The following is a 21,421-nucleotide window of genomic DNA, read 5'->3' as shown; positions in this document are numbered from 1 at the left end:
AGAGAAACATTTTATTAAGCACTAAATTTATGTTGGCATAACTAATATTGTACAGTCAATAAAAGAACATTTTTATTTTAATTATATTGTGTTGTATATTAATTTGATCTTTTATAAATATTTGCAACAATGTTTAATAGAAAAAATTTAATAAAGTTGTTTTTAGTTTGGTAGCAAAGCGTGTTGTGCACTTTAGCTGCATTTATTTGCTTAATTGACAAATTGAATAAAGTCAAGTTGGGTTCAGCTATTTTTAGGCTATAGATAAATGCTCGATTACCCAATGCAATTAGCGCAATATATTAGTGAGTGTGTGTGCGTAGATTATAAAAAATGTAGTGAATGCATTTCGATTAGAAGACCACGCACTTGAAGCGAGCGTTGAGCTTGTCGCCTCTGGAGCAGTCAAAGGCATTGGCAAAGGACTGCGCATTGGACAACGCAGTGTTGACACGCAGCTGCTCGGGCAGCTCCTCAAACACCTCCAGCTGCTCGGGATAGTCGGAGCAGTACAACTGAGCATAGGCCAAGTAGAAAAGCTGATTATGGTTATGCTCCAAAATGGGCAAACTTTCGCGCTGATAAAGCGATGCAGACTCCGCAGAGTTCTTAAGCCATTTAACATAAGCGCGATAGGCAATGTTCAGTGCTCCATTGTCGGCCACAATGCGACGCATTAGGTCCTTATCACGCACAGGCTTGTGCTGGTGCTCAACAAACACAGCGTACTGCTCATGGAAGCACTGCGTGCGTCTGGCATAGGAAGTTTCCGAACTCAAGTCCCACATATTGTTGCGATAGCCATGCGCATCGTGGCGACGTCCCACATCATCAAAGCCATGCAGCATTTGACGCGCCAGCAGCACGCCCAGCGTGCCGTACTTCAGTGCAGTGGGATAGGCGGCATCCCAGAAGAATCTCGCCTGCATAAAGGTGATGGGTATGTGTATCTTGTTGCTGCTGAGCTCATAGTGCGGCAGCTTGTACAGCTTATCTGTGGCCTTGGGCTCTGTAAGCAGCTTGCGCAGATGTCGCTCCGTGCGCCATTGCAGCACCTGCACCAGATTCCAATAGAACTGATCACGCCGCAAATGCAGTCCATGCAGCTCTCTGATAAGCTCCGCATCGTCATGATTGCGCATTTGCAAGTCCATGGACTCGAGCTTGTTTATGGCGCGTTGACGCGTATCGAGCGTAAGCCAATGCAGCTCAGTTGAAGCCTGCAAATCCTCACGGAACACGCGCTTAATGTCCGCCCAGGTGGACTGCAGCTCGTTGACCATTTGCATGTTGTTGTAGTTGCGCTGGAACAAGCTCTCCAGCTGCAGGGGGAAATACTTGCGCACAAGCTGCACGCACCAGTGTCCTTGCTGCATAGTCCAAGGCACGCGCGCTTCATCGAGTGTGTCCAGCACACGCCACATGGTGTAGTTGGCCAATTGCAGCTTGGGCGTGCTTTTGATAACATCCACCAGATTATACAAATAGTCCTCAGGCGTTTCATATATATCTATAATGAGCGTATCGTTGTATATATAATGCAAATAGCGCGTAATGTCGATATAGCTGCCATATGCATTCTTTAGCTCAGCTGCTGTGCGTGTTCTTGTGGTTTGCTCCATTGGCAGTGCCGCATTGTGTGGCAAGCCACGCGCCAGCTGCTGCTCAATGCTTAAAACCTGTGCGGCCAGCTCGCTGCGCCATTGCGCTGACTGCTCGGGAAAGTAGCGCGTCAGCTTTTCCACTATGCGCTGCTCGTAGCGCTCGCGTGCATCATGATGAGCTGCATCAAGATAATGACGACGTTGTCCCAGCGGCAGCTGCGGTGCGCCCAGCTTTAAGCGATGCTGATTCTCCTCCTTGTAGTCCAGCACAACATCCAAGCCGATCAATATATCAACGCCCAGCTGACGCTTTAGCTTGGCTATAAGCTGCAGCCAATCGTATTCGTAGTTATACCAAGACGGCACGCGTATCTCTGGCCAGCCGCCGCGAAAATCGGTAACCTAAAGCACAATATTTAATTTATTTATTTCAAATAAATTTATAAACTTACCTCCATTAGCGTTTTCAACGCCTCACGCGTATTATTCGCCTGCTCCAAGCACGTGCTGTAGAAACTCTTGAGCGTGCGATCAGCGCTTGTGTCCACACTACGCGTCGCATGCTGCAGCATGTACGCGCTCTTGAGCACAAACAGCTCCTGCAGCTCCTCCAGATAGTTGGTCTTGCGACTGTTCAGCTTCGCTGGATGCAAACGCGGCCAATTGCCGCATGCAAACTTGTAGAAATTATTGCAGGGACGCTGCTCGCCATCGCCTAGATAAGCCTTCATAGCCGCTGCCTTGGACAGACGCAGTATATCAGTGGTATAGTTGCTCGCATAAGGACGTGCCACATTGGCCAGCGCCAAGTGCCACGCGCAACACAGCAGCAAACAAAGTTTTAGCATTTTGCGTTCTGCTCAGTTTAGTTGTTGAATTCAAACTGAGCTCTTAAAGCTTCCAAGCGTCGATATTTGACTTGGGGCGTAGACGTTGTTTCAGGCTTATCGTCGTCGTGCGCTTGATTAATTTAATTATTTCCATTAACCGTTTGTAGCAAAATTTGCGCTCAGCCTAAGCTTTGACTCAATTATAGAGTGTATGACCCAAATCTAATGATCTAATTCTCAATACGACGCTGCTTTAAACACAAATAATTAGATTTTGCTCGCACTTGACCCCACTTGTTGCTAAAGTCACTCATTGAGCTGCAGCTACCCTAGAGTTGATTGCTTACAGTTGAGAGCGTATTAATTTGCATATTCAACTCAAGCTCAAGCTACAGGGTAGTCGAACAGTTGCTCTTGAGTTGCTCTCACTAATCAACTAATTTGAATCTCTCAATTTGTTAAATAGCTAAACTCACATACACATGTAACGTAATTAGAATTTGTTTTTTCCTCATTTAACGTTGTTTGTTTATTAATTTTTCCCCGCATTGTTCTGCTCTCTATTACAGGAAACATTTCTTTACAATTTCGACTTCACTTTTCGAGCAATTGAGCAAAGTGCCTTGGGAAAAGTGTTGATTTCGAAATTGAAGACATTACATTGAAGAGCAAACTCAACTGCTCTGTAACTATCAAAAGGAAAACATAACAAAAGGTAAGCTTTAAAATATACAAAGATTTATTATTAATATATAGTACAAGCTTATGCAATAATCTGCAACTTTTGCCAAATTGTTAGTATTATTATGTTATGTTTTGCTATTTGCTATGACTTGCAGTTTTTGCAGCAATGATTCAAACTAACTGCTATATAAAGTATACGACATGTTAATGTTAATGTGCGGCCTCAACCCACAGAACTCATTAAAGTCTTGCCATTCAAACGTGTGCCTATATCCAATGGCTCTATGCTAATATTATATTTGGCATGATAGCCATTATTATCGCCCGTATAGACAACATGCTCTTTATACACATTGTTGGTGGAGTTCTCATCTCGGCCAGGCAATATGCGCGCCGAGGAGCGACTGCCTGTGATAATGAGCTCAGGTTCATCATCGGTGCGATTAGTCCTGAGCGCAATTGTTTCATTGCGTTCGCTGTGCGCTTCGCGTATGCTAAACAACATAAACAATAAATTTATTGTTGTAAACTTTATAGCTGTATACTCACTGAAATTCATAGAAAACCTTCGTTTCAGCTTCATTGAGCTTGACACAAGCGCAAATGATTGACAGCAAATAAAGGCACTAAAAATTTTATAGCACTTCTTTAGTATTTTGATTTCACCAAGTTATGTTTAGATTGTGTAATACTTACGGTAAACGCGCTGACCATTCTAGTTGAAGCTGCTAAGTTACACTGAATGAAAATTCTATATGCAGCCGATAAATAAATATAGTATTCTCTATAACTCTAAAACAAGTCTAACCGGTCCACTGAGAATGCAACTGAGAGATTTGCAATGAATGAGCTATTCTATTCTATTTATTAAATTTTGCTATCCAAGATGTGCGCTCAAGATGTTTGAAACGGGTTTTTTGCTATTTCTATTGGTTGTGATAATATACTGAATTTCATAATTGTATTGATTGGACAGTAATTGCAATATCTGATTACCAAGCACATATGCTAGCTATATACAGATAGACAAGTCGGCAACAGTTGCTGTTGTTACCTTTTTTATTGCAAGGGGAAAATCACACGCAAACGTTTGGAAAACTCTTAGCAGTCGATCAAATTTTGGGAAAATCGAAAACTGATATTTATAACAATTAAATATTTTATTGCTCCTGGGATTAGCTGAGCTGCTGGGTTATTTAAAGAACTGAACTCAGCTGCAATTCCCAAAGGAAAGCTTATTAGGAATATAAAAATGAATTGTTTCAGTTTTGACTTAATTGTTTATTTGACTTTTAGAATTGATATAAATACACATTGAGTTTAGCTTGTTTACAAACATAAACTTGCAAAAGTTTCAAATGTAAAAACTTTGGTTGGTAATAATAATAGCTTAATATTTAGTTAAAGTTAATGAGACCAATTATTCAATCGCTTGTAGCTTTTGCGAGAATGCTTAAGTTAGAACCTTGAGCAACTTGCCCGACAAGCGATTTACTGGCTCCGTTGGATATCGTTTGCCTGCATGGAGATTATCAGAACTGTTGAAGAATACAGCGTGACTGTTGATAGTAGACTGGAGAAGAAGATGATCCAACTTGATGTTTAGGTCAACAAGTGTGTGAAAAGAAGCGAGCGCTTGTTTGTTGTTTGGAGTAGTAGAGCCTTGTTGCGATCCTTGACTGCGCTTTAGGTAGTTGCAGTTGTAATTCTCTACGATTTGCTCTTGGAGCTTGTTGGCAACTTGTTGTTTCTTTAGTGTTTGAATATATCCGCTAGTAGAACTGTATATGTTTCTACTCTTGGTTACAAGTTTGAACTGTGAAATCGTTGAACCCAGCGCTTTGCTTTTTATACTCTCACACTCAACGCCGCAGCCAGCAGCGTCGAGTCGTGCCTTATGGGTCATGGCACACGCCACGTAGTTCGTTTAGCTAGATTGGCACACGTCTGGATTGGATGGTGTGCAGTTGCTATCGGAAAATACCCAGCGCACTTCTACTAGTGGCTTTTCTAAAAAGTCACCGAATCAAGCTATTAATTTTGCTATCTTATTGGAAACTGGCTTTATTTTTAGACCAGTGACTATAGTGATAATCGAACGTGCTCTGACGTGTGCGATCCATTTTAATATATGAAAATCGATTACTTGTGATTCACTTAATTACTACTTTTACATAAAAAATTTGCACATTGGTATTTATAATTTAACTTGGCAACTAAAATTATTACTATAACTTACAAAGCAACTTCAATTTATAATTTACAAATTTGCATTAATTAGTAATTAAGTCAACACTTTGTTTGAATATAAATTTTTTGAAGAGGGGATTTGTACTTTTTACAAGAATATAATTTATACTTTTTATTATTTATAAACATTTTGTTTTTAATAGCTTACTGCTTAGTTTCTAGTTTCAAAAGAACTCTCAAATTGAAAACTGAAAAGCATAGTAAACATTTAAAAATAATTTTTAATTTTTGTTTTTCTGTCGTTTGTGTTATGCGAAAAAAACTTACGTGTATATTCCCCTCTTCAAAATTATTTATTTTCAGACACAAATAGAAAAAAGTGTTTTGCGCAGACTTTAAACAGAGCTCCAATGCTTTAAAAACTAAAAAACATAAAGCCACACAGCCCAAAATATAAGTTGTGAACTTTAAGCTATAAACGAAGTGAATTTCGTGTTTTCAATCAATCAAAGCAAACACGGTGTGGGGTTTTCTGTACCGCTGTGCCGCGGCCGCCCCCGTTGCCAACATGGGCGCCAATGTGTCTCAGCTGGAGCGCGAGATCGGCTCGGATCTGTTTCCGCCCAACGAGCATTACTTCGGCCTGGTCAACTTTGGCAACACCTGCTACAGCAACTCGGTGCTGCAGGCGCTTTACTTCTGCAAACCCTTTCGGGAGAAAGTGCTCGAGTATAAGGCGAAGAATAAGCGTTCGAAGGAGACGCTGCTCAGCTGTCTGGCCGATTTGTTCTATAGCATTGCAACGCAAAAGAAAAAAGTTGGCAGCATAGCGCCCAAGAAATTTATAACACGACTGCGCAAGGAAAAGGAAGAATTCGACAATTATATGCAGCAGGATGCGCATGAGTTTCTCAACTTTCTGATTAATCATATCAATGAGATTATATTGGCGGAGCGCAATAGCAACAGCAAAGCGCTAACAGCAGCAACAAGCACAACGACAACAGCAGCAGCAGCAGCAGCAACAACTGCCAGCAATAATAATGCTGCAACTAAATCAAATTCATCGAATTCAACATCTACATCCATTTCAAATTCAACTGCTACCAATGGCAACTCAAGCATTAGCACAGGCTCGCTAAGTGGCGCTGCGACAAGCGTCATTGAAGGCAATGGCGGCGTCACTGCCACCACCACGCCCATTACACAAGCAGCCAATGGCGCCAACACCGAACCCACTTGGGTGCATGAAATTTTCCAGGGCATACTCACTTCAGAGACGCGTTGCTTGAACTGCGAAACGGTCAGCAGCAAGGATGAGAACTTTTTCGATCTACAAGTGGACGTGGATCAGAATACATCGATTACGCATTGTCTGCGCTGCTTTAGCAACACTGAGACGCTTTGCTCGGACAACAAATTCAAGTGCGACAACTGCTGCAGCTATCAGGAGGCGCAGAAGCGCATGCGCGTTAAAAAGCTGCCCATGATCTTGGCGCTGCATCTGAAGCGCTTCAAGTATATGGAGCAGTTCAATCGGCATATTAAAGTCTCGCATCGTGTGGTGTTTCCGCTTGAGCTGCGTCTGTTCAACACCTCAGATGATGCAGTTAATCCGGACAGACTCTATGATCTAACAGCTGTTGTCATACACTGCGGCTCGGGTCCCAATCGTGGCCACTACATAAGCATTGTCAAAAGTCATGGCCTTTGGCTGCTGTTCGATGATGATATGGTCGATAAAATCGAAGCCTCCACCATTGAGGATTTCTATGGACTCACTTCGGATATACACAAGTCCTCCGAAACGGGCTATATACTTTTTTATCAATCTCGTGACTGTGCCGCTTAAAAAGATGCAATGCAAATTGCAGTTTAATTTTTTTTCAATTAAGTTGAACGTGTTGCGTTTTAGTTAAACGGCTTAAAAATTTTCCTAACTTTTTATTTTAAGCAGAATTACATTATTCTAATGAGCAGAAACCTATTTTAAGCTACAGAATTTTACGAACATTAACTATCTATCAAATATGCAAATAAAAAAATTTATTAAAATAAATGATTTGTTTTCATTTAATTGTTTTGCATACATTGGCTTAGGTCAGTGTATAATAGATATGCTTGAATTAACTCTTTGTGGGGGGCCTGCCGTTGACCCCCATGCAAATGCAACGCTCGCTTTGAAATTTCCCATAGCGCAGCAATTGTTGGTGGCAGTTGGGGCCTGTAATCTAAGCCGCTAATTGTTGCCTGCTTGACAGGTTTCCATGCATGCGAATGGAATTCCTCGCCGCCACTTCAGCTGCTGTCTCGTGCTGTTCGTTAGACGGGTCACGCCCTCCGTCCGTCCGGTGTTGAAATCGTTATCCAGCTGAGAAATAAACGGACAGTTAGTCATAACTGTGTCACAAGTCGCTCACGTGAGGAGATGCTTATGAAACAATCCTAACGGATGCATGTAAATTGTAGCTAAACATAGTCGCTATTGATTTATTGCTAGATTAGTGAATTAGCAACAAGCCAGCAACCATATCAAGTCAACTGATCGCTCCTATGTAAATTATATCTATATATAGCTTCAACTAAGTTATTCTAGTGCTGCGATTAAAAGTTATATTAAAGCCGAGTCGTTGGCCTTAGTTGCTAGCACTCCTTTGCTTAATTTAATTTATACTGCAAGTCATTGCAAATCAAATGGTCGAACCTACGTAAATAGTATTTTATTAATTCATTAAAGCAAGTTATAATCGATGCTACGTAAATTGTATCTAAGCATAAACCTATTTAATGTTTATATTCTGCTATGATTAGAATTTATCACTAAGCCACAATTGCAATTTAACTGATCGAACCTACGTAAATGATAACTAAATGCAGCTCTATTAATTTATTCAAATGTTAATACTGCTATGAATCAAAACTGATCTCTAAGCAAGCCAACATCGCTCCCTACGTAAATTGTAGCTTTACATAAGCTCTATTAATTCATTTCAATGTTTATTTACTGTTGTTTTGATTAGTGTTTATCTCATACGTCACAGTTATCTAAACTGCATTCCAATGTTAATATTGTGGTTATCACTAGGCAAGCCACCATAGCAAATCATCTAATCGCTCGTGTGGGTTGTTTAATTTATGCTCTTAGTCATTTGCTTGGCGCTGATGAATGAATGAATCGTTACTAGTTTTTTGCTGCTGCCTTTTTTGGTCTTATCAGCAATGCACTTGATTGAGCAGCTTCCAAGGCTCAAGAGTTGTATGCAGACTATTGCGGTAATTTGCAAATCACTTTCACTTTGATGACATGAGAAAAAACGTACCTTGTGCAATTTCTGCAAGACTATTTGAAATTATTTTGTTAGTTTCACAATGAAGCAGACGCTGGTTTCACACATCGAGTGAAAACTTTGTTGTTGTGGCTGCTGGCTCGTGTCAAGAGCTGCCTAAAAAACATGTCAAGCAACTTATGTTGTGGAAAAAATACCATAAAAAAAATTGTCAATATGCTGCAGCTGTCCGTCTGTTTGTCTTTACTACGAGTGCGTAGCCAAAGCTGCCCAAACAAGGAAATTGATTGATTTTTTTAAATTCAAGTTATAAGCTTGACTACAAATTTTCCAACTAGCTGTTTTAATTACTTTGTTTGTTTGCCTGCTTGCCACATGTAGTTGCAACCCTTGCTGTGGCCAGCTGCTTGCATCGTTAATCTCTCAATGCTGCTGACAACATTATGAGCTGTTTTAAAATTAAAATGTCATTAAATATGTTTTGTTCACAAGAACGCATGACGCAATAAGAAAAATGTTTAATGGCAGCAGACATTATCGATTGGACTGAAACGATATGTAATTTAAAACTTTGTTGAAAGGACGCAGCGCTTACGCTCTCTCTCTAAATTGATTACACAGCCAGCAGCCAACGCAAACAACAACGTGTGGCGCCAAGCGTTGAATAATTTCTATTTTTTGTTTTTCATGCTTTGTTTACATTCGCAATTTATTTTTGTGCAAGACAATTAAAAACAGTTGGCAAAGTAGGAGGCCGCTCAAGCCAAGTGTGGTCGCCAGCAGCAGCAGCAGCAATTGTTGTTGGGGGGGCGCCGCCAACTGAATTTGTCATAGATGACTATGAAGTGCACGCAATGAGTCACGCAACGGCTGTGCCCACAATTGGGGAAAACTAAATACGTAGCAATAACAATGGCGCATGCAGGGAAAACTCTGTAAAAAGAAATTATATGTGGGCTGAGCTGAGCTGCGCTGCGCTTGTTTGAAAAAAACGCAACGCTTTTTAAGCAGCAGCACAAAAGTATGCTACACTTAAACTGCTAGCCACTTTCACTCTCTTACGCTCTCGCTCTCTTTACACTTTGCTTATCGCTCATAACAAATATTTATTTTTTATCTACACACACTCTCGTATGACGACGCTTGAGTAGCTTGTCTGGTATTTCAATTAATTATTTCAGCTACACATGTGTGTGTATTGTTTTTATATGTTTTATACAGCTGACTGATAAACTGATAGTGCGGCGTGTTTATTTATTGCTTCATTTCAAATGTGCGCTGATTGCATTCCACTTCGAAATTTATGCGCATTTGTAATAGTTTTATTGAGAAAAGTACTTGTCTGCTTTACAACATTAATGAGCATTGACTGCCCCCCCATAAACTACACACAGATGTTTATTGAGTCGCAGCACGCGCACATGCGCATTGTATAGCGAGATCTAAGCCGGAAGACGAGCCCTTCGCTCACACTTGGGGGTGCGCTTCACTTGTCTGCGAGAGTGTTTACATCCGTTTGGCGTAGGAGGTTCTTAAATTTCCACTTGAGTGCTGTGAGCGTTTAGAAAGTGCAGCTCTTAAAAGATTTATGCGCTTAATGATCGATGTGGCTAAATATTAAGCTGCCATGAAGTTTTAGTTATGGTAATTTAAATAGTTAATAAATAATGTGCGCTCTCTGGTATAAACTTTTAACATTTCCGTTGCTGCTAGCAAAGTTTCAGTTGCAATCTGTTACAGCTTGCAGCTTTGTGTGTTGCTGTTAAGGGTTAGACATTGTATAATCATAAAAGCTGCTGTTGCTGCTGCACACACACATACACTCTCTTGCACACACACACACATACAGCGACAGTTGCATACACTTGCACGCACCCCCAAAGCCGGGAGCGGTCGCCACTCGTAATCGCTTCGTCGCCTTGTAGTCGTCTCGTTGCCCATTTGCCACAAACGTTGCTCGTTGTCGATGTTGCTGCTGCTGCTGCTGTTGTTGTTGCTGTTGCTTGTGGTTGTCGGTAGCCGCATTAACAGTGCGCGTTTCGTTCGCTCACTCGCGCTCGCTTATTTTTCAATTCAGTCTCCTTGTGCTTGTGCTAACGTCAAAATGTGCGTCGCGTTTTGTACGCTGTGAAAAAAGAAAAATGTGTGCGCGCTCTCATTTTTATATTTTATTATTTTTATAAAACGTCTACGCTCTTTCATACGCTTTCATCGTTATCTGTGCATGCAGCTGCGGCTAAACTAAGCAAACAAAATCATAGCGCAAACATTTAATTTATTTAATTGTGCGTAGGCGAGACTTACATATAGTGCAAAATATTAAGTGTGGCCCTCAAAAGTGAATCATAACGCCAGACATACATATATAATATGAGTGTATATAATATGAGTGCCTAACATTCTGTGCAGTGCAAACAAAGACGCGCAACAATAACAAAGTGGATTATCTAATATTACAGCTTAATTGGTAAATTGTATAAAAGTTTGCTGCAGTCAAACTGAGATAGAAAATACGAGCTAAACAGAATCTATAGAGCCAGAGCTTCCGCATTGTATGTGAACTATATATACATGGGATGTCGTAATTAAAAATCAGCATAGCAAACACACAAACAGCGCATAGAGCAGAGCGTAGAGCTGCTGCCTGGCCTTTAATTGTGCTCGCTGCTTGATATATATATGCATACTATATATTTTAATGCCAAGCAGCTCGAGAGTTCTATGCACAAATTTCTTTCTTTTTTTCTTCGACTGGCAACAGCGATGTAGGCCAACAAGTACGTTGAACTAAAACTGAAAATGTATAAAAGTTCCTTTTGGCATTGCGTACAGTAACGTGGAACTGACGTCAGCTAAAAGTGCAGCCAGATGCAACTGCAGTTTACACAGAAATTTTGCATAGTATTTAGTTAGTTGCCTTGATTGGAAGTCATAAATATCTTTTACACATAAAGCTGTTGAAATATTTTGCGTTTGCATTTTTCTCTACGCTGCTATGGCTATTTATGATTTCCAACAGCAACTTCAGTGCTCTTGTGCCTGGCATTCAATTTATCGATTGAGTGTGCAAGATGCTTCAAGTGTGTTTTTGTTGTTGTTGCAACCGCCGCCCGCCGCTTATGCCACATATAACGTTTTAGCTCGTTTGGCTCGTTGCCAGCGTCAGAGCTCTAGCCATGGCGGCCATTTTGCCAACACACACATACATTATGTGTATATATGTATATAGCAAGCATTAGCCAGACAGAGGTCCTGCCTGCAAGTTTCCCCAAATATTGTGCGAGCTGCTGCTGCTGCTTTGTTTGCTGTGCTCAACTTTCTCTTTTAGCAATTTTGTGGTTTGGGCATATTGCGCATTTAAGTTGCGTTTTCTTATGTGTGAGTGTATCCAAGTGCTTGGAATTTTTCTTATGCTTTGCTTTGTTTGTCAATTACACTCAAGTTGGGCGTGTCTTTAGTGCAGACATTAGACTCTTGGCTTGAAAGGAAAACAAAGCAATATAAAAGAAATGCAAACTTGCATTTTTACTAACACAGATATGGCAACTTATCTTATCGCTTAGCTACCCAGCGCTTTAAATAGATATTTGTACTATAAATTAGTAATGCCTCGTAGAATTTAAATTAGCTAGCATTAGAATTTGTGCTGCATATTTGACACCTTCGTCACATTATGTCATACACCTGCTTGTTAAGAATAGCAGCAATCTGCTCACCTGCCAAGCGCTCTCACTTGATCTCGCCTCGCTCTTTCTTCTCATAGCTTATACTATATATCATTGCTCTAGAGTTTGTTGATCCAGCACATGTTTCTATTCAAGCAGCAAGAGTTAAATTTAGGCATTTTTATTGAAGCGCGAAAATAAGAGATTAAAAGCAAAAACTTCAGGCGCTCTCGTTCTTTCTATCTAAAGTTGTAACGACTGCAGCAAAACTCATAAATTACTTTTATATTCAAGAACACAAAATACCAAAAGACACACACACACACACGCACACGCAGCATGTGTGTGTATTTATAAAACTTTGTGACTGTACACACAAAAACGCATAAAATTCAAAATACAAAAAAAAGAAATAAGTTCAAGAAAACTTGCGCATAAAGCAAAACAAAAATTAAAAATAGCCAAACCAAAATCAAAAATGAAAAGTGCAGTGTAGGCTATGGCCACAAAAATACCAACAACAACAACAGCAACAACAACAACAACAATATGTAACCAATCAATGGAGTTGAACCCTTAACTAAAAATAGCATTAAAACTTACAAACGTGTGTCAAGAACTTGGCAACGGCAGCGGCAACAAGTGAAAATTCGACTGCGCGTTGGTCTAAATAGCAACAACAACAACAAGCAGCAGCAGCTAAGAAGTGAGCAGCAGCAATAGGCGCAACAAATATTGCTGAGTTAGCGGCAACAGCTCGATGTTGTTGATTCTACTCGCAGTTATCATGAGATTCGTTGACATTTCCAAGCTGCAATGGCGGCAACGCTGCTCGATCTGCAACAGCAATACCGAGTGCACGCACTACAACAATAACAGCAACACAGATGCCAATGGCAACATGCCTTGTTGGCAACATGTTGCTTATAGCAGCAACAGCAGCAGCACTAGCAGCGGCTGTGACAGCAGCTGCAGCTCCAAAGAGAATTTCTATGCACCACAGCAGCAACAGCAGCAACAATACGGCGTAACTGCGCAGCAACTGCAGCAAATACGTTACTATGAACGCCTGCAGCAGCAACAGCTGCAGCTGCTGCAACAACAATTGCTGCAGCGTCGTCTACAGCAGCAACTGCTGCGCGTTCAAGGCGTGCCCGCACCAGCAGCAGCAGCAACAACAACCAGCGGCGGTCTAACCTGCAATCAACAGTATTTAATACAGCAGCGATTGCAGCAGCAACAGCAACAGCAGCAATATTGCCAAAATGCTGCCAACAACAATGAGAACGATTATTTGAACAACAATCAAAGCCACAAACATCAACAACAAGCAAACGTAGCTCAAGGTGTGCAAACTTTAAGTAAACTTTATTTATTTGTTACTTACACAGCAAACTCTCTAAATATTTGAGTTAACAAAAAGCTTGGCTAATATTAATAATTTCTTTGGTAACTAAAGCGTCACATGCGCGCAAAATTAAAGCATAATATTTATTATAGAAAGCTTAAACCTTGAGCTTAAGCCATAAAGCATTTAGTTATATTATACTTAAGTTTAAATTATAATTTTATATATTTATATGCAGCAATTGTTTGTGATTTATGTTTGCTGCTGCTGTCGCTGACAGCTGCAAATGGAACTTGCAACTGAACATGCACTTGTCAGTAATTTACTTGCCACATGCCGCAGAGTGTATTTCTGTTTGTCGGCATTTAATCTCTTGCGTTTGGCCTCAATTTTTGGGCAACATACCAAGCGCACATGTCAGCGCTTATTTAAAAGTTTTGGGCGGGCAAGTGAAGTTTGTAAATTAACATAAGAAAATCGATTGGCAGCGATATGTTTGCTGCAGTTTGGCCTTTAACCTTTTTGCTCAAGAATACATTTGACCTCGCTTTGTATGGCGTTGCATGCAACCAAAATAGGCGCATGTTGAAGTTTTTATGCCGTGCCAGGTTGGCAGCCATAAAAATGCTTTTAAATTTGTCGGGGCTGCGGCGCGACTATAAAAGTTAATTGAAAAAATGTCACGAGACGTTGAAAATAATCACAGATTTATGCTTGACATTGCTGCGAGACGAGCATAAAGTTTATAATTAAATTAATGAAGTGAAGTTGTTGGCATTATAACTAATCTAATCTCCATTTTGTTTGTTTTACAGGCTTAAAACTTCGACGTGGCATGACCGAATTCTCAACAATTAACAATAGGAACAACATCAGTAGCAATAGCAGCAGCAACAATCATATCAAATTGCTTCAAAATTCACCCGCAACTCATTATCATCATACACAGCATACTGCGTTTAATCCATCAGCTAACCCCACAACTCCAACACAACAACAACATTTGCTTAATCGCTTGGCTCCGCAGCAACACAACGGCAACACGGCTGCCCAATTTGAATACGAATCCGCCGCCTACAGGCAACCGCAGAATAGTCCGAGCAGCGTGCCGCATGCACCGCTTGCTGGTAATAAGCGCCATCAGCAGCAGCAACAACAGCTGAACGATCGCTTGCTGCAGCAGCAACATCTGCAGCTTTGCCAGCAACAGCAGCTACAGTTGCTCAGCTCAGTGGATGCCAATGCCGCTGCCGCTGCCGAGCGAGCTGAGCTGAGCGAGGAGAGTCTCAAGCAGAATGTTGCCATTGTGCTGAGCAATTTAGAGCGCTACAACAGCACATTGCGTAGCATAATCCTGAACGAGCAGCTGAGCAGCAATTGCGACAGCAGCTTGTTTCTCTGCGACGACGACGACGTCGACAACAGCAGCAGCCAAACTGACAACAACAATCACGACGTTTGGTTTAACAATAACAACAACAACAATAACAAGCAGCGTGTGCAAGCAATGGCAGCAACAACGGTAGCAGCGGTGGCTACGCCGGAATCCGATTACAACAGCAATGCAACAACGCCAGCGGGCAATCGCAGCAGCAGCGAACAGCAGCAACAACTTGGGGTAGGTGGCATGCTTTGTGGTGGTGGTGGTGGTGCAGTTAGTGTTGGTGGTGGTGTTGGTGGTGCTTGCGCCAATGTTAGTGGCTCTGGTGTTGGTCTCAACTGTTCGCTAGCCTCATCGCAAGATTTTACTCACGACAATTCCGATTATCAGTGGTTCCTGGACTACGGCTATCGAGATGGCTGCGGCGGCATGCAGCGCAGCGTGCTTAGCTGTTTATCCAACAGCTTTAATAACTATGGCGATTTGATCTACAACGATGATCTGGCCAAGAATCTGGATGCCAATCTAGCTGAAGTGGATATGGAAAGCTTTCGAGCTGAGGACATACACTCGTTGCTATCGCAGCTGCCAGCGTATTGCAAAACGCTGGGCGCACTCAACAGCAGCCTGCAGCAATCACTGCTGCTGCAACAACAACAGCAGCAACAGCAGCAACAGCTTTACAACATGCACAACATGTCGCAAACATCAACAACATCAACAAACGAGCTCATTGACAACTCGTTCTGCAAGTCCGAGCTGCTGTTTTCGCCTGTCAAGGAGTCGCACATTTCCGTAGATTCGCTCGACATGGATGCATATCCGGAGGAGGGCGACATAATACTCACTTGCAATAAGGATAACTATACGATTGCGTTTGAGGGCAGCGTGCTCTACTCCGATGACAGTTTCTATGGCAAGTTTAACAATTAAATTTAATTAAATGCCTACTAATTTATTATTTTTGTAGAGCCCGCAGATTGCGCATTGCGTAATAAACAAAACTGCATTAATCTGCATAGTAATCTGGATGAAATTGTTAAGCGTAACAAAGCGCTGGAGGTGTCCATGTCACGTTCAGCGCAGTCCTTTCAGCCCACAGCCAATTGTCGCTCACCGAAGACTACAAAGCAACGCACACAGCTGCAGCGGTATGTTACACACACACACACACACACACACACACACACATACATAAACCCTTGGTTTTGTTGTCAACTGTTTGGCTGCACTGGCTGCTTGGGGTCATTTCAATTGAGTTCAATTAAGTCTCATTTATAAATTTGCAAGCGCTTTCAATTCATATGACGTGACTAGGCTGCTAAACTAAAACAGCCACAGTTATTATTTATATATATAAAGTGGGTTTTATATTTATAAACATATGTTGGCTTAGCCTGGGCGTGGGCTTAACCCTCAACTTATTTTCCCACTGCCTCAGGTAGCCAAACAGTTTGACAACGCAACCAAATGAAATCCCAACGCCCTCACATGTGTTTTAAACCAAATTCGATGCTGTCTGCTCTTTGGTATAGACGCTCGTTTCTTCTTTTATCGCCCGCACACCGCAGATATCCCTCGGGCAACAACAACAATGCTGGAGCAGCAGCAGCGCCTGCCATGGAACTGATAACCATAACGCGTCATTTGCCGCAGTGCAGTGTGCGCAAGAGCAGCAGCTTACCCAATCTGCAAAGCGAACTAACAGCGGAGCAGCAACAGCAGCAGCAGCAGCACGAGCAGCAACAGCAGCGTGAGGAGCCGCTGAATGTGTCACAAGCGTTAAGCACATCAAACATGGAGACTTGCACATCGCGTATACGTAATTTGCTGCCAATGTGCCAGATGCCCATATCGATAAGCGCTTCCATTAGCGAGCGTTTGCAGCAACCGCAAGCAGAGCAGCAGCAAACGCACAAGAGTCATCATCAGAGTCGCCATAAGCAGCAGCAGCAGCAGCAGCAACAGCAGCAACATCGCTGCAGCTGCGCGCAAAGTCAAAACTCAGGCTCTGCCTCTTCGGGCAATTCCAATCCGGCCGCCTTTAATCTAGTCAAGATGTTTATGAAGCAAAAGAGCAGCAACAGCAACAGCAGCTGTGCGCCAGATGAAGCGCAAGCAGCCAGCGGTTTAACCTGCATGGATGTGAGCTCAGGTTGTTGGCCCTCCAGCGATGGCGCTGGCGTGGGCTCTAGCTGCAGCAGCAGCTCGCTGGAGAAGCGTCTACGCAAGAAGAGCATGCACGACTCGGGCAAGGGCTCGGCTGTGAGTCGCCACGACGAGGAGGAGCTGCTGCAGCAGGAGCAAGTGACGCCCAAGCGACGCAGCTTAGCCTGCGGCAGTTCGCCGGCAGCGCAGCGACGTCGCAGCATGCCGCTGCGCAATCCACAGCTAACGCAGCCAGCGGCAACGCACTGCAGCCAGCAATCCTCGGAGGCAAGCAACTCGGAGCAGTTGACACAAATATGCAAACCGCTGTCATGCGCCTCCAGCTCCGAGATGATAACACGCTCCATACAAACCTCTTGCGGCTCGCTCAGCACGCACAGCAATTTGAGCTCGCGCTATCGCTGCGTGCCGCCCTCGTTTCTGGCCAAGCTGCATAATCTGGGCGAGCAGCGTGAGGCGCCCATCTATGTCATCTATCCCAACTATGCGCTGCCCGATCTTGGCTTTGTGCAAACCAGCAGCAGCAACGATGTCATCTTCTCGCCTTTCAACTACAAGATGACCATGGAGAGCGCCGGCGTCGCAGCGCGCAGCCAGCAGAGCTTGAATGAGGATGAGCTGCTGCGCAATTTGGACACCGCACACATTGAAGACTGGCAGTCGCTGGCTACACTGCTGCCGCAGGAATATCGCCGGCGTCTGCAGCATATTCCAGAGCTGCGCAAGCTTAGTCCACAGCTGGACACGGAGCAATCGCAGCGTCCGTTGTTCTGCATGTCGCCGCCAGTGCGTCGCAATCGCAGCCATGTATGTGATTGCGCCAAGTATTTCCAGCAGCAGCAGCAGCAACAGCAGGATGAAGCTTCCAGCTCGGGCTCCAGTCAGCCGCCCAGCTCTGGCTATCGCGGCTCTTCCACGCTGCTCACCGACTCCGAAGTCGAAGCTGATCCCTTCAAGCAAATGTATGTCTATCAGTATGAGCAGCAGCAGCAGACGACGCCACAGCAGCTGACGACGACGACGACGCCACCGCAGCCCATGCCACGTGGCATTCTGCGCAAGGCCAAGCGCAATTCGATGATTGAGCCCAAGCAGGCGTCACATCAGCAGCTGTCCAAGCTGGAGAAGCGACGCAGTCTGCAGGAGCCGCCGCACAACTATGCGCTGGGCTCCACCGATGAGCTGGCCGAGGTCTTCGAGGAGGCGGAGGAGCAGTCGCCACCAGTGGCTGCCAAGCAGCGGCTTTCACGCAAGGATTTGGATGCGCGTGCGCGTGCTGAGAACTTCTTGGCCTCACTGCCGCGCTCCGAGCTTAAGTATTACGCCGAAATTGCAGCCATACTCGAGTCCAGCACTGGCTCCGCCGAGGGCGTGCAATACGATGCTGCGGCGCTGAAGAAGGAAGTCAGTCGTGTGCTCAGTCAGCAGAAGAAGGTCTCGTTCAATGATGTGGGTGCCGAGCTGCTGGCCAAACGCTTCAGCACGCCACCCAATTCGCCCAACATTTCCATGCCGTCGCTGCAGCGACGTGAGACGCTCGACGCGCACGAGCAGCGCAAGATTGAGAGCAATCGCTTCAAGCGCTTGCAAATCCAATGGGAGCTCATGAGCAAGGACTCGAGCATGCTCAAGGAGCTGGCCAATGAGCAGGCAACCAAAAGCGGCGGCTCCACGCCCACCTCAAGCGCAGCAGCTGCCAACTCGCCGCACTCGTCACAAAAGTCACGCATTCCAAGGCCTGTCAGCTATCCAGCGGGCAGGTAAGTCGCCCCCCCTTTTGTTTTTCGTTTATTTATTATTTACTTTTTTTTAATTTATGTGCATGTTGTTTCGGCTGGCAGAAAGTCCACGCCTGAACCCACACGTGCTGCTACTCCAGCCAAGACTGTAAATAAAAATGCTAATCTAAGCTCCCCGCAACTTTGTAGAGTCAGCAGCGCGCAGGATGTGGGCAGCGCTGGCAAATGCGGCACACGCTCGCCCAGCCGCATGGTGCAGCCCAAGCGCTATAGCATAGCAACCACGCCCACAACGCCTACTTCATCGACAGCAGCGGGACGTGCGCGTACGCCCAATAGTCGACCCAGCACGGCAAGCACTCCCAAGCGTCAAGCTGTGGCGCCCACGTCCTCCAGGTAAGCCTAAACGCATAGAATTGCTACATCAATTAATAATCTATGCCTTTCGGCTTGCAGACCAACATCACGCGTGCGTTAAGGACATACTGTGTGAGCAGGCTATTAACCCAATTGGCATTAGTCAGCCAACAAGTAGAGCCTGCTGCACTGCAAAGGAGCGAGGAACAATGCGACATTGTTGTGAACTTAGCTTAAGCTTTTGCCTGCGGAACTGCTTAGACGCGCTGCTGCTTTTTGGTCGTGATATCCTTCCTCTCTCTACATTTAATGAAGCTGTCTCTCCAGCCAAGGCCAACGGACCAGTGACAAGTTGCAATTGCTAGTATTTTTTGAATTGATTTTGAATCGCAGCAGTAGCAGTTAGCTAATATTTCTTTTGTACCACTATACAAAGCAGAACATACACGAGAACTGTATGTTTCAAATTGATGAAAACAAATATTTTGATGTATATACAACACAGACAAACAGTCAGAACCGACATATATGCTTAACGTTGTTATTACCAATTGGCCTAAACATATGGCAAGCTGCAAACTTACGACACAACAAATCTATGAATTGTATAAAGTATTTAGTGTAGCCACTAAACAGCGCATTCATTTAATACACACACACACATATATGATATATATATATTTATGAAATCAGTACACCCATAATATCTTATATAGACAAGAACTTAATTATGTAACCATATGGAAAAAGCTCAAAAGAAGATATTTGATAACGGCTTAAGCTGCATACATATATATGTAATTTATTTGTTTTGTTTGCAATATGCTTATTGATAATGATGTAAAGTTGTGCGCTGGCCTTTAATTTGTTAGCGAGAATTTACTCAAAGCGCTGCTTCATTTTTATGTTTTATTCGCTTTTATGTTGAGAACTTGGTTGATTTTTTTTATTACATTGCTTTTTGGCTTCCTTTAAGTTATTTACAAATTGTAAAATACCTATCTATACTATATACTTTAATACTATTAATACTCCTACTATGATTTATATCTTATACGGCAAAAGAAAATGCACACACGCTTTTCATTACCTAATGTAATCCTCTGCTGTCTAAGCCTTAAGTTAATCACTTTTGTATTCTTAATTGTATAGCTAATTTTATTGTATCAAAAGCAGAATAAAAACATATTGTATTTGCGGGAGAATATATCACATAAAGGATATGCAAAATATGATTACTAATTTAAAACAAGGCGAACATTAAGCAGAAAATGTATAAAACACAAAAAAAAACAAAAACAAAAAAAGATAAAATTATGAATAAACAAAAAGTATTATCAAAAATAACATGTAGAATTTACTATCCTGCAAGGATATGCGTCCTTTTGGGTTATGTATCCTGAAACGAAACAATGTGCACTAATTAATTGCCAAAGCACATATAAATCCTGCTGCAAATAGCTGCACAGCAGAAGCGTATCCTGTAAAGAAAAGTAGCCATAACTCATTCATATCCTGGCGCATTTTGAAAATTTATGTCCTGCGAGATTCACAGTATCAAGCTGTATCGATTTGCATTCAAAAATATTAGGGTCATCTAGGAACCATCGACTTCTAATTTTTCAGTCCCAGGGCCGCGAGAAAAGTGTTCAAAATCACAAAATGCGCTTTATCTCGGAAACTACAAGGACTATAAGGATGTCCTTTACCCAGCTTATAGTTCTTTTAAAACTACATTGTTTGGCACTAATTTCGTCCTGATCCTGCAAAGGATTCGGGAGTTATAAGCATTTTTCTGTATACACAAAATGCTGTTTTTCTCAGCTCTTGCAAGGACTTTCGTCCTTTGAGTGATATATTCTGATAGGTCTTGATGAGCACTACTTGGCTACCGAAGGACATCAAAATCGTCCTTGCAGTTTCCGAGAAAAAGAGCATTTTGTGTTTTTGGGGTAATTTTTGCGACTAACCTGCAAATTTTTTTGGCCAAATTTTTTTGCACGATTTCAAAAATCCTGGTATGCAGATGGATAGAGTTGATAGCCAGGAGTAAGAATATGCATGTCCTTTTGTAGTCCAAAGGATAATTAAGGAGTAAGAGCTTAAAGAAGCACAGATTTGATGGTTAAATGGCTATAGATTGCACAAATCCTTGCACATTTATACA

The 21,421-nt window shown here is 42.8% G+C and overlaps 4 protein-coding genes across 7 annotated transcripts; 2 read left to right on the top strand and 2 right to left on the bottom strand.

Moving 5' to 3' along the window:
- Positions 1-117: 117 nt before the first annotated feature.
- On the bottom strand, positions 118-2,468 carry LOC108602910 (membrane metallo-endopeptidase-like 1). The gene is made up of 2 exons (XM_017991222.1): positions 2,057-2,468; positions 118-2,006 (listed from the first exon to the last, which is right to left on the bottom strand). The coding sequence occupies exons 1-2, from the start codon at positions 2,450-2,452 to the stop codon at positions 354-356; spliced, it is 2,049 nt and encodes a 682-aa protein (XP_017846711.1). The 5' UTR covers positions 2,453-2,468; the 3' UTR covers positions 118-353.
- Positions 2,469-3,061: 593 nt separating this feature from the next.
- Positions 3,062-7,302, top strand: LOC108602911 (ubiquitin carboxyl-terminal hydrolase 46). Its single transcript, XM_033293969.1, has 2 exons — positions 3,062-3,149; positions 5,672-7,302. Exon 2 carries the CDS (start codon positions 5,877-5,879, stop codon positions 7,158-7,160), a length of 1,284 nt encoding a protein of 427 aa, XP_033149860.1. The 5' UTR covers positions 3,062-3,149; positions 5,672-5,876; the 3' UTR covers positions 7,161-7,302.
- On the top strand, positions 3,062-20,547 carry LOC108602908. Of its 4 annotated transcripts, none has more exons than XM_033293968.1 (6): positions 3,062-3,149; positions 14,424-15,905; positions 15,960-16,140; positions 16,525-18,918; positions 19,000-19,293; positions 19,354-20,547. In XM_033293968.1, the coding sequence occupies exons 2-6, from the start codon at positions 14,444-14,446 to the stop codon at positions 19,373-19,375; spliced, it is 4,353 nt and encodes a 1,450-aa protein (XP_033149859.1). In that variant the 5' UTR covers positions 3,062-3,149; positions 14,424-14,443; the 3' UTR covers positions 19,376-20,547. The 4 variants fall into 4 exon arrangements, with proteins under 4 accessions (XP_033149859.1, XP_017846707.1, XP_017846708.1 ...); XM_017991218.1 differs by lacking the exon at positions 3,062-3,149 and adding an exon at positions 12,680-13,606 and having other exon boundaries at positions 16,561-18,918; XM_017991219.1 differs by lacking the exon at positions 3,062-3,149 and adding an exon at positions 12,680-13,606 and having other exon boundaries at positions 19,087-19,293.
- Positions 3,197-3,874, bottom strand: LOC108602913. Its single transcript, XM_017991224.1, has 3 exons — positions 3,815-3,874; positions 3,668-3,744; positions 3,197-3,612 (listed from the first exon to the last, which is right to left on the bottom strand). The coding sequence occupies exons 1-3, from the start codon at positions 3,830-3,832 to the stop codon at positions 3,342-3,344; spliced, it is 366 nt and encodes a 121-aa protein (XP_017846713.1). The 5' UTR covers positions 3,833-3,874; the 3' UTR covers positions 3,197-3,341.
- Positions 20,548-21,421: the final 874 nt, after the last annotated feature.

This window comes from Drosophila busckii, chromosome 3R (genome assembly GCF_011750605.1).
Source record: "Drosophila busckii strain San Diego stock center, stock number 13000-0081.31 chromosome 3R, ASM1175060v1, whole genome shotgun sequence".
NCBI classification, from domain to species: Eukaryota; Metazoa; Arthropoda; class Insecta; order Diptera; family Drosophilidae; genus Drosophila; species Drosophila busckii.
This window is presented reverse-complemented; position numbering and strand designations above follow the sequence as displayed.